Raw genomic sequence first — 11,727 nt, forward strand, 5'->3', positions numbered from 1 at the left:
TTTGTGAGTTTTTTTTTTTCAAATGGCAACTCCAAGATAAAGCCAAATTATTTTCAATATTGTACAATTTTTAGTATGAATAGCCATTCTAATTAAATAGACTCATTTGGCCAGGCATGGTGGCTCATGCTTATAATCCCAACACTTTGGGAGGCCAACGCATAAGGATTGCTTGAGTTCAGAAGTTCAAGATCAGCCTGGGCAACACAGGGAGACCCCTGTCTCTACTAAAAGTAAAAAAATTTTAAAGGCTCATTTAAACTTTTTTCAAACATTGACGCTTTCTCAACAGGAAATGTCTTTTAATTCTGCACAGTTCTCTCTGCTTTCTTCTAAAAGGTTCCTTGTTTTACATTTTACATTTAAATCTATGATCCATTCAGGCAATTTTTGCATAGAATATGAGGTTTAGGTGAAGTTCATTTTTTTGTCCAGTTACTCCATCACCATTTGAACACCACATATCTGGCAAAGGACTAATATCTAGAATATTTAAACTCTCAAAACTCAAGTTTTTAAAAAAGAATTCAACTAAAACTGGGCAAAAGACATGGATGGACATTTCACCAATGAGGCTAAACAGATGGCAAATAAGTACAGGAAGACATGTACATCATCACCAGGCACTAAAGAAATGCCAATTAAAACCATGATGAGGCCGGGTGCGGTGGCTCAGGCCTATAATCCCAGCACTTTGGGAGGCCAAGGTGGGTGGATCACCTGAGGTCAGGAGTTCAAGACCAGTCTGGCCAATATGGTGAAACCCTGTCTTACTAAAAATACAAAAAATAGACAAGTGTGCTGGTGCACTTCTGTAGTCCCAGCTACTTGGGAGGCTGAGGCTGGGGAATTACTGGAACCCAGGAGGTGGAGGTTGCATTGAGCTGAGATAGTGCCACTGCGCTCCAGCCTGGGCAACAGAGTGAGACTCCATCTCAAAATAAAACAAAACAAAACAAAAAAACGTGATGATGTATCACTATTCACCGGTTAGAATAGCTAAAAATTCAGACAGGGACAAAACAAAATGCTGCTGCAGATGCAGAGAAACTGAATGTCTTGCACATTGATGGTGGTACAGTTAAAAAAAGAAAAGAAAAGAAAAGAAAAAAATTCCAAAAGGTTATACATTGTATGATTTTGTTTATAGCAGATCAGTATAGTCATCCTGTAGCTGCTGTGAATGTTGACAGCTGAAGACTCACACAGCTTCCCCCTCATCCGGAAGGACTGCCCTGGGCAGAAAGGAGGCTGCCTCTTGTTCCAGAGCTTCATGTTGCAGACTTCCCCATGGAGCCTCCACTGACTACATCCTTGTTTCACTTTTTCTTCCCCTGCGCTATCCTACCCACTGCTCTCCTGAGAGCCTTCCTTCAATAAATCACATGCCCCTGTGTTACCTGTTAAAGGTGTCCTGGTTCTTGGAGTCTTGAACAAAGAATTGGGCAATAGGCACAAACAAAGCAAGGAAAAAATGAAGCAACAAAAGCAGAGATTTATTGAAAACAAAGGTACACTCCACAGGCTGGGAGCCAGCCTGAGCATAGGGGCTCAAGAGTTCCATTACAGAATTTTCTGGGGTTTAAATACCCTCTAGAGGTTTCCACTGGTTACTTGGTATACACCCTATGTAAATGAAGAAGAGGAAGTTAAGTTGCTAAGTCACTTACTCAGTGAACACCATATGTAAATGAAGAAAATATTTCCTGTCATAGCCTACGTGTTTCCATTTTATCTAGTTCTAGGAAGTCAGCGTGAATCAGTTTTATGTCCCTGCCTGCAGACCCTATTCTCCTGCCTCACCTGAATCTCTCCACCTAAGACAGGAAGAAAAATGGTGGTTCAGGAGAGGAAGAACAATAGCAGGGCGGAGAATCACCAAGGCGGGGTTCAAGTGAGTCTCCCCTCTCAGGCTCCCGAGTAGCTGGGATTCCAGGCATGCACCACCATGTCCAGCTAATTTTTGTATTTTTAGTAGAGACAGGGTTTCCCCCATGTTGGCCAGGATAGTCTCGAACTCCTGACCTCAGGTCATCCGGCCACCTCAGCCTCCCAAAGGGCTGGGATTACAAGCATGAGCCACTGCGCCCAGCCCCCAGTTCTGTTCTTTCAGAGGCAAATAGTCTGTTGAGTAAACGTGTGACACTACTTAGACTTTCTAGCTGAAGATGTAGTTAATCTTAAGAAAACCTGACTCACACTGTAAGGATGTTCTGCGATGACCTTAAAGGAGGAAGTGATTTTTTTTCCACTTTGGTGTCTCTTCCCTAGTACCCTCCCCACCCCGCCAATATTATCCAGCACAGAGAAGTGAACACCAGAAGCTTCTCTCCAACTTGCAGTTTTTCTCTAAACTTCCAGTCCTTCCCACACCGTGTCCTGGTTATGGTAGTTGCTGAGAACTTATTCTATTCTGAATCCCCAGCCCCGAAAGAAGGCCTGGCCCTGACGTGTACAGCGTAGTTACAGAGTGACTTTAAGGAAGGCAAGGAGAGTGTGGAAAGGACGGGAGGAGCATAGCAGGAGGAAGGGAGGGCTCGTGGCTCTGAGCTTCCTAGAAAGCGGCTCTAGGGAGCTGGGGCACCGTGAGCCTGGCGGTTGGCAGCTGAGCCAGGTCGGAGGGGGAAGTGTCGCAGCATTACCTGCAGGCGTCCCAGACCTGAGGCACTGGCCTCCGCAGGGCACAGGACAGAAACAGCCGTCCAAGTAGCTGAGTGGAGGGACCCTGCTCAAGTGCAGCTGCAGTGGCCGGGGTTTCCCTCAGGTAGGATCGGGGCTCCTTGTCGCCGCCAGCCACGTGTGGTGTCGGGTACAGCCAGTGGAGCGCAGGGCGCGGACACCAGGGAAGGGGGTGCAGGGGAACTCCCGCGGGCCTCGTGTTTGCAGACTTCTCCCTTGGGCAGGAGGCGGTCGTGGGAAAGAAGGCGGAAGAGCGAGCTTTTTGGAACTCGGCACGGGACAGATTGGACGCACATCCCTCGGGAGGCACGAAGGTGAGCATGGGGTCTCCCCAGGAGGCGGCCGGGCCGAGGGGCTGCAGCCAGATTCCTGGGCAGTGATGGGAAGAACCGGGGATGAGGTGGCCCGGTCCGAGTTCCCGGAACTCAGCACCGAGTTGGTTTCATTTCCTCGGCTCTGATGGTGGAACTGCCTGCTCGGATCTCGCACTACCTTCTGTCAAAGCGAGAGGCCCAGTAGCGGTGAGGGTCGTGGAGGAGAGGGACACGAGAACAAGTAACCTGATGTCTTCTCAGAAAAAGGAAGCCTTCAGGTTTGCAGGCTGAAGGTGAGAGAAAGAGAGACAGAGAGAGAGGGGGAAGAGGTAAATGTCTGATAATCTTTATTTTATTTTTATTTTTTGGAGGGAAGAGGTGAATTTGAATTGTTATTGCCATTTAAAGATTTTTCACTTTTAAAATTAGTAACCTGTTTTCTCATAGTAACATATGAACATAATCCCCTTTTTCTTTTTATGTATTTATTATTAGAGATGGGGTCTCCCTCTGTTGCCCAGGCTGGAGTGCAGTAGTACAATCATAGCTCACTGCAGCCTCCGAAACTCCTGGGCTCAAGTGATCCTCCCGCCAGATCCTCCCAAGTAGCTAGGACTACAAGGTACACACCATCAGACCCAGTTAAATTTTTTTTTTTTTTGCATTTTTTGGTAGAGCCAGGGTCTCACTTTTTTACCCAGGCTGGTCTCAAACTCCTGGGCTCAGGTGATCCTCCTACTTCACCCTCCTAAAGTGCTGGGATTACAGGTGTGAGCCACTGCGGCTGGCCTGAACATATTTTTAGTTGTTTGTTTTACATATTATAAATAGCACTGCAGTGAACATCTTAGTAGCCATCTGTCTACACACACAAGCTTTTCTACATCATAAGTTCCTAGAAATTCAAATTGCCCAGTCTACCCATGTATATATTTATATTCTCTTTCTTCCCTTAGAGCTCATATACTTAATAAGCCCTTAAACAATTGAAGTCATTGTAGGGAGCTTTTTTCCCGACGTTTTGCCGTTTTTAATATATTTTAATATCATACAGGCAAGTCCCCTTTTCTTTATTTTTTAAAATCCTGGTTATCCCTACTAATTTCCTGTTTCAAATGAACTTTTCATTTTGTTTCAATGCCAAAATATGTCATTAGATGTCTTACTGGAACTGCATTAAATTGGATTTAAATTTGGGAAGGATTGCTGGGTTGGTCTATTTTAGTCTTCCCAGCCAGAAACATGACACTTCTTCTCTTTCCTCCTTTCTTCAAGCTTTGTTTTGTGCAATTTTCTTTCTTTTTTTTTTTTTTTTTTTCCTTTTGAGATGGATGATCTCGGCTCAGTGCAACCTCCACCTCCAGGGTTCAAGCAATTCTCCTCCCTCAGCCTCCCGAGTAGCTGGGATTAAAGGCACCTGCTACCATGCTCAGCTAATTTTAGTATCTTTAGTAGAGATGGAATTTCACCATGTTGGCCAGGCTGATCTCAAACTCCCGACTTCAGGTGATCCACCTGCCTCAGCTTCCCAAAGTACTGAGATTACAGGCGTGAGCCACTGCGCCCGCTACAATTTTCTTCATACCATGCCATCATTGTATAATTATTTTAAATTGTTTGTCACTTCTATGGGTGCGATATTTTCCCCACTTTCCTTTCTGATTAGTTAGTGCTGAGATATGGCTTTCTGATGAGGCTGGTAGTAAGATAACTGGAGCCTGGAGCTAAGAAGCTAAAATTTGCAAGATTCCTTGAACAACATTGTCACATGTGCTTCTGTTTCTGGTGCAACAGAGAAAGCGTAAAACCCTTTGCCCTCACAATTCCCAAGAAATAGCCTTGAAGATACCTGCCTAGCTCTGCCTCCCGGGTTCACGCCATTCTCCTGCCTCAGCCTCCTGAGTAGCTGGGACTACAGGCGCCTGCCACCTCGCCCGGCTAATTTTTTATATTTTAGTAGAGACGGGGTTTCACCATGTTAGCCAGGATGGTCTCGATCTCCTGACCTCGTGATCCGCCCGTCTCGGCCTCCCAAAGTGCTGGGATTACAGGCTTGAGCCACCGCACCCGACCAAGATCCGTTAGTCTTTTTAGGATTGCCCTAATAACTCTTACCTCCCTTGCCTAATCACTGTAACTCTCAGGCAGCAAAAATGCAAATATATCAATTGCTCATTTATTTAGTTTCACTTCTGCCAGTGCCTCACTCATGTTTTAAAGACATATTTGGGCTCCAGACCAAGCTGTTATTTAATCCATAAACTGGTGGTAAATACTTAACCTACCTTTTTCACTGAGTTGTTAAAAAAAAAAAAAGGCCAGGTGCGGTGGCTCACACCTGTAATCCCAGCACTTTGGGAGGCTGAGGCAGGTGGATCACAAGGTCAGGAGTTCAAGATCAGCCTGGCCAACATGGTGAAACCCCGCCTCTACTAAAACTACAAAATTAGCCGAGCGTAGTGGCAGGCACCTGTGGTTCCAGCTACTCGGGAGGCTGAGGCAGAAGAATCGCTTGAACCCGGGGGGGTGGAGGTTGCAGTGAGCCGCGATTGTGTCACTGCACTTCAGCCTGGGTGACAGGGCGAGACTCTATCTCAAAAAATAAAAACAACTAACTTTGTTTTTTGTTGTCATTGTTATTGGTGGTAGTGGTGGTATTTTTGAAACACAGTCTTATTCTGTTGCCCAGGCTGGATGGAGTCAGTGGCACACTCATGGCTCACTGCAGCCTTGACCTCCCAGCCTCAATCAATTCTCCCTCCTCAGGTTCTGGAGTAGCTGGGACTACAGGCAAGCACCACCACATCCAGCACATTTTTGTGGTTTTTTTTTAGAGACAGGGTTTCACCATGTTGCCCAGGCTGGTCTCGAACTCAGGCTCATGTGATCCCCCGGCCTCAGCCTCACAAAGTGCTGGGATTACAGGTTTGAGCCATCACACCCTACCCTAACTTTATTTAAAATACTTTGAAAACTGGTTTCATGGCTTTGTGATTATTTGAATGCAACTTCCCTGAACCACAGTATCTTCACTTTTCACCTGTTTGTTTTTTCTAGACAGGGTCTCTCTCTGTTTCCCAGGCTGGAGTGCAGTGGTGTCATCATAGCTCACTGCAGCCTTGACCTCGTAGGCTCAAGCAATTCTCCCACCTCAGCCTCCTGAGTAACTGGGACTACAGGTCCCAGCTAATTTTTGCATTTTTAGTAGAGATAGGTCTCGCTGTGTTGCCCAGAATGGTCTGGAACTCCTGGCCTCAAGCAATCCTCCCACCTTTACCTCCCAAAATGTTGGGATAACAGGCATGAACTACCATGCCCAGCCAGTATCTTCATCTGTTAAATGAAAATAACCATGGAGAGCTGGGGGTTCCAGAGCACTTAGGATGTAGTAGGTGAATTGAGAGATCTAGCATCATCATTATTATCATCATTCATTGCTGAACACAGTTGGCTTTAGTTGCAAATAAAGCAAACATGATTCCAACTGCCTTAAACAATCAGGGAGGTAATTGGTCCATGAAACCTGTAGTTAGGGGATGGGGTCAGGGTCAGCTCAAACCAGTTGCTCGATGTTGTCATCAAGGACTCAGATTCTTTCTCCCTTTCCATTCTACTATGCTCAGGTTAGCCTCATTCCAAGCTTTAGGATCAGGGCTCTGTGCTTCCTCACTCATGTTCAGACAAGAGAGAGAGGTTGAGAGTAGGAAGCTGGCACTGCAGCCTCAACCTCCTAGGCTCAAGAAATCCTCCTATCTCAACTTCCCAGGCAGCTGAGACTAGAGGTGTGTGCCATCATACCAGGCTAATTTATTATATATATAATATATATGGAATATTATATATGTATTACAATATATATGTAATATATTACATTTTTTTTGAGATAGTGCAACCTCTGCCCCCTGGGTTCAAGCAATTCTTCTGACTCAGCCTTCTGAGTAGCTGGAATTACAGGCATGCACCTCAACACCCAGCTAATTTTTGTATTTTTAGTAGAGATGGGGTTTCACCATGTTTGCCAGGCTGGTTTCCAACTCCTGACCTCAAGTGATCTGCCCTCCTCAGCCTTCCAAAGTGCTGGGATTACAGGTGTGAGCCACTGCGCCCAGCCAATTTTATATTTTATTTATTTTATTTTATTATATTTTTTATTTTTCTAGAGAAAGGGTCTCACTTTGCTGTCCAGACTGATCTGGAACTCCTGGCCTCAAGCAATCCTCCTGCCTCTTCCTCTCAAAGTGTTGGGATTACCGGTGGGAGCCACCTCGCTCAGCTGCATTTTCTTAAAGGACTGTAGGAAGAAACTGAAGAAATTTTGTAGGAAAATGAAAGATAGACAGTCCACATGTTTTAAGAAAAAGATAAAGAAACATACTTATCTGTGGCAGTAAAGACTAGCCCAGCTCACTTCACTCATTTGAATTACCTGCCTGGCCCCTGAAACCTCTATGCTTTAGCAGGATATATTTGTAATAGGCAAAACTGATGTAAACATACCGACCTGAAAATTTACGTGCAATACAAGTTTATTCCTTGATCACTTAACAGTCCATGACAGACGTTCCAGATCTGTGGGTAGCTCTTCTCCAAGTGATGATCCAGGGACTCAGGACCCTTCTTGGGGCTCCACCACCCCTAGGGCCGCTTCATCACACGCAGCCAGCCAGCAAAGGGAGAGTGTGTGGAGGCAGCAAAATTGCCCCAGTCCGAAGTAGAGCGGGTCACATGCACTTAAACCCCATTGGTGTGAACTAGTCACACGGCCACATCACGCTGCAAGGAAAGCTGGGAGATGTCGTTCCGGCTGGACCAGCTCTTCCCAGCTACAACTCTATTATTGTGGGAGGGCAGAACAGGTTTTGGTGGGCAGCAAACCATCTCCATCTTGCATGAAAATGCTAGGGAGACCTCCTCAGGCATTTAAATCACAGACCCCTTTGATTCTTTCTTAGCCAAGTAGTGAATATGCAGGAGATTTGGGGATTTCACCAAATTACATTCATTTCTTCCAGGCATGGAAAATTTGAAGCACATTATCACCCTTGGCCAGGTCATCCACAAACAGTGTGAAGAGATGAAATACTGCAAGAAACAGTGCCGGCGCCTGGGCCACCGTGTCCTCGGCCTGGTCAAGTCTCTGGAGATGCTCCAGGACCAAGGAAAGAGGAGCGTGCCCTCTGAGGAGTTAACCGCAGCCATGAACTGCTTCAAGGCTGCCCTGGAGAAGGCTAATGGGGAGATAGAAAAGTTCAGCAATAGATCCAATATCTGCAGGTTTCTAACAGCAAGCCAGGACAAAATACTCTTCAAGGACGTGAACAAGAACCTGAATGATGTCTGGAAGGAGCTCTCGCTGTTACTTCAGATTGAGCAACGCATGCCTGTTTCACGCATAAGCCAAGGAGCATCCTGGGCACAGGAAGATGAGCAGGATGCAGACGAAGACAGGCGAGCCTTCCAGATGCTAAGAAGGGGCAAGTTGGGTTTTTGGTGGGGAGTGGGAGTGCAGTTGAACACATTTTAGCCTCACTTTAATTCACCAAAGGAGCAGCAAGGATGAAGTTTGAGCAGCTGTAACATACTTGTAGCTCAAAACTCCTAACATCCTTTGGCCCAGATATATGGCGGGGGCTGGTGAAATTTGGGCAAGTCAGTGTAGAGGAGTTGTTTGTTTTGTTTTGTTTTTTGAGACAGGGTCTCTTTTGCACGGGCTGGAGGACAGTGGCACAATCATAGCTCACCGTAGCCTCAGGCTCAAGTGATTCTCCCACCTCAGCCTCTGGAGTGGCTGGGACTATAGGTGTGCATGCCACCATGCCCAGCTAATTTTTATTTTCTTTTTTGCAAATAGAGAGTCTCACTATGTTGCCCAGGCTGGAGTAGAACTCCTGGCCTCAAGTGATCCTCTTGCCTCAGCCTCCCAAAGTGCTGGGATTACAGGCACCTAGGAGGTCGAGGCTGCAGTGAGCCATGATTATTCCACTGCTCTGCAGTCTGGGTGACAAAGCGAGATCCTGTCTCCAAAATCAAAGGGTGGAGGGGCGCCAGCATGAGAAGTAAATCTCCCTCCTTGACCTCGGGGGCCCCATTTCCCATTGTGAGGACGTGAGACCTTCAGTACTGAAACTGGGGAAGTCTAATGGATACCATATAGACAAACTGATAATCTAATCCATTGTTGCTAGAAGGATATTTGTGCAACCTTTATCAAAATGTGAGATACAATCACATGATCTACCAGTTTCTTGAATACCCTTCTGGAGATTTAAGTATATATATTTTATTGTTGTCACACAGTCAGCATCATACCAAACACATTGTTCTGTTTCTTCTTTTCTCATTAAATAATTTTAAATATCTCCCATGTAAATATCCATAGAATTATATAGCTTGTTTTCCTACTTGGCATCTATCCTACTGTTTTGTTTTGTTGTATGATCATACCAGCAGCATACAAATTCAAAAACAACCCAATACATACACCAATCATTTTTTCCCATTTTTTGTGATAAAATATACGTAATATAAAATTTACCATTTCAACCATTTTTAGATGCCAATTCAGTGGCATCAAGTATATTCACATGGTTCTGAAACCATCACCACCATCTATCACCAGAACTTTTTTTCTTTTCTTTCTTTCTTTTCTTTTCTTTCTTTTTTTTTTTTTTTTTTTGAGACAGAGTCTTGCTCTATCACCCAGGCTGGAGAGCAGTGGCACAGTCTTGGCTCACTGCAACCTCTGCCTCCTGGGTTCAAGCAATTCTTGTGCCTCAGCCACCCGAGTAGTTGGGATTACAGGCATGTGCCACCACACCCAGCTTGCTTTTGTATTTTTAGTAGAGACGGGGTTTTACCATCTCTACTGACCAGTTTGACCAGGCTGGTCTCAAACTCCTGACCTCAAGTAATCTGCCTGACTCAGCCTCCCAAAGTGCTAGGTTACAGGCATGAGCCACCACGCCTGGCCTATTTCAAGATATCTTTATGAGAAATTCCCGGAAGTGGAATTATTAGGTAAAATCACTAGGTCAAAGACTATAGGCATTTTAAATTTTGATAGAAGTTGCACAGATATTACTCCTACCAACAATGCATGAGGTTATCTTCTTCTCTATACTTTTCCCATAAGAGACTTTCCCACTTTTGGTAGTCAGGGTTTCATGTCCCCAGAACTCAGTCCTGGGCAGAAAGGGATGGCTGACCACTGTAAATAGTGTGTTGTGGCCGGGCGCGGTGGCTCAAGCCTGTAATCCCAGCACTTTGGGAGGCCGAGATGGGCGGATCACGAGGTCAGGAGATCGAGACCATCCTGGCTAACACGGTGAAACCCCGTCTCTACTAAAATACAAAAAAAAACTAGCCGGGCGAGGTGGCGGACGCCTGTAGTCCCAGCTACTCCGGAGGCTGAGGCAGGAGAATGGCATAAACCCGGGAGGCGGAGCTTGCAGTGAGCTGAGATCTGGCCACTGCACTCCAGCCTAGGCGACAGAGCGAGACTCCGTCTCAACAAAAAAAAAAGAAAAAAAAAATAGTGTGTTGTAAATTTTCCAACATGTTTCTGAGTATATAAATCAGGATAGATTTGATTATGCTATAGTTTAAAAAAAAAACAACAACTCAGTGTTCTAAAAAAACAAGTTTATTTCTCATTCAGGCAAAGTCCAGGGGACTCTCCAAGGTGAATGTCCTCCTTCTAGGACACTTTCAATAGTATAGCACTCCCATGTTGACACAAACTGTCTTCACTTCCAAAGCAGCCAGGTTGGAACCTTATGCAGAGTCAGTTCAATGCTCCCTCTGGGAAGTGACAGATATCTCTTTCCTTCATTTCTTAGCCAAAGTGAGTTACCCAACTATGCTTTAATGCATTTCTTATATGCTTAGAAGTAGAAATCTGAATATTGGTGATCAGTAGTAATCCCATCATAATGAATATGATAGGTAAAAAATGTTATCTCAACAGTTTTAATTAGCATTTTAGTTTTGATTGGCATGTGATTTTAATTTGTTTTGAGCATTCACTGCCCTTTTTTCCTGCAGATAATGAAGAAATAGAAGCTTCATTGAGACGATTAGAAATCAACATGAAAGAAATCAAGGAAACTTTGAGGCAGTGTAAGTTTTCATGTGCCCTGCTGTTTCTGATGGCCCCCAAACTAGAAGTCATCAATTTACTGGGACCCCAGCCTCCCCCTACCCCTGCATTTGTCCATTTTCTGTGCTGGATGACTGGAAGCAGCCCACAGGTTTGGGGATCCATTCATGGCTAGCCCAGGCTTCTGTCCATGGACTAACATCCAGAGGGGGCTTCTTGACCAGTAAGATATCTTCTTTTTTTTTTTTTTTTTTTTTTTTTTTTTTTTTTTTTTTTTTTTTTTTTTTTTTTTTTTTTTTTAACAGAGGTTTGCTCTGTTGCCCAGGCTGCAGTGCAATGGCGCAGTCTCGGCTCACTGCAACCTCTGCCTCCCGGGTTCCAGCGATTCTCCTGCCTCAGTCTCCCAAGCAACTGAGACTACAGGTGCCTGCCACCACGTCTGGCTAACTTTTATATTTTTTTAGTAGAGACGGGGTTTCACTGTGTTGGCCAGGTGGGTCTCAAACTCCCGACCTCAGGTGATCTGCCCGCCTTGGCCTCCAAAAGTGCTGGAATTACAGGCGTAAGCCACTGCGCCCTGCCTTTTTTTGTTGTTGTTGTTGTTGTTTTTAAGAGACAGAGTCGGCGTGGCGCGGT

The 11,727-nt window shown here is 45.2% G+C and overlaps 1 protein-coding gene across 6 annotated transcripts in view; it reads left to right on the forward strand.

Annotated features, from left to right (window-relative positions):
• Positions 1-1,746: 1,746 nt before the first annotated feature.
• Positions 1,747-11,727, forward strand: part of MLKL (mixed lineage kinase domain like pseudokinase) — a 36,370-nt gene continuing 26,389 nt past the window's right edge. Inside the window, exons 1-4 of one of the 6 annotated variants that reach the window (XM_017868711.1) lie at positions 1,747-1,894; positions 2,904-2,993; positions 8,006-8,467; positions 11,037-11,111. In XM_017868711.1, coding sequence (XP_017724200.1) covers positions 8,008-8,467; positions 11,037-11,111 — 535 coding nt within the window. In that variant the 5' untranslated portion in view covers positions 1,747-1,894; positions 2,904-2,993; positions 8,006-8,007. Of the gene's footprint in view, positions 1,895-2,110; positions 2,765-2,886; positions 2,994-3,115; positions 3,323-8,005; positions 8,468-11,036; positions 11,112-11,727 lie in introns of those variants that run through there. The other 5 variants (XM_017868710.1, XM_017868709.1, XM_017868712.1 and 2 more) reach the window with 5 other exon arrangements.

The sequence above is a fragment of the Rhinopithecus bieti genome, unplaced genomic scaffold (assembly GCF_001698545.2).
Source record: "Rhinopithecus bieti isolate Rb0 unplaced genomic scaffold, ASM169854v2 scaffold_2574, whole genome shotgun sequence".
NCBI classification, from domain to species: domain Eukaryota; kingdom Metazoa; phylum Chordata; class Mammalia; order Primates; family Cercopithecidae; genus Rhinopithecus; species Rhinopithecus bieti.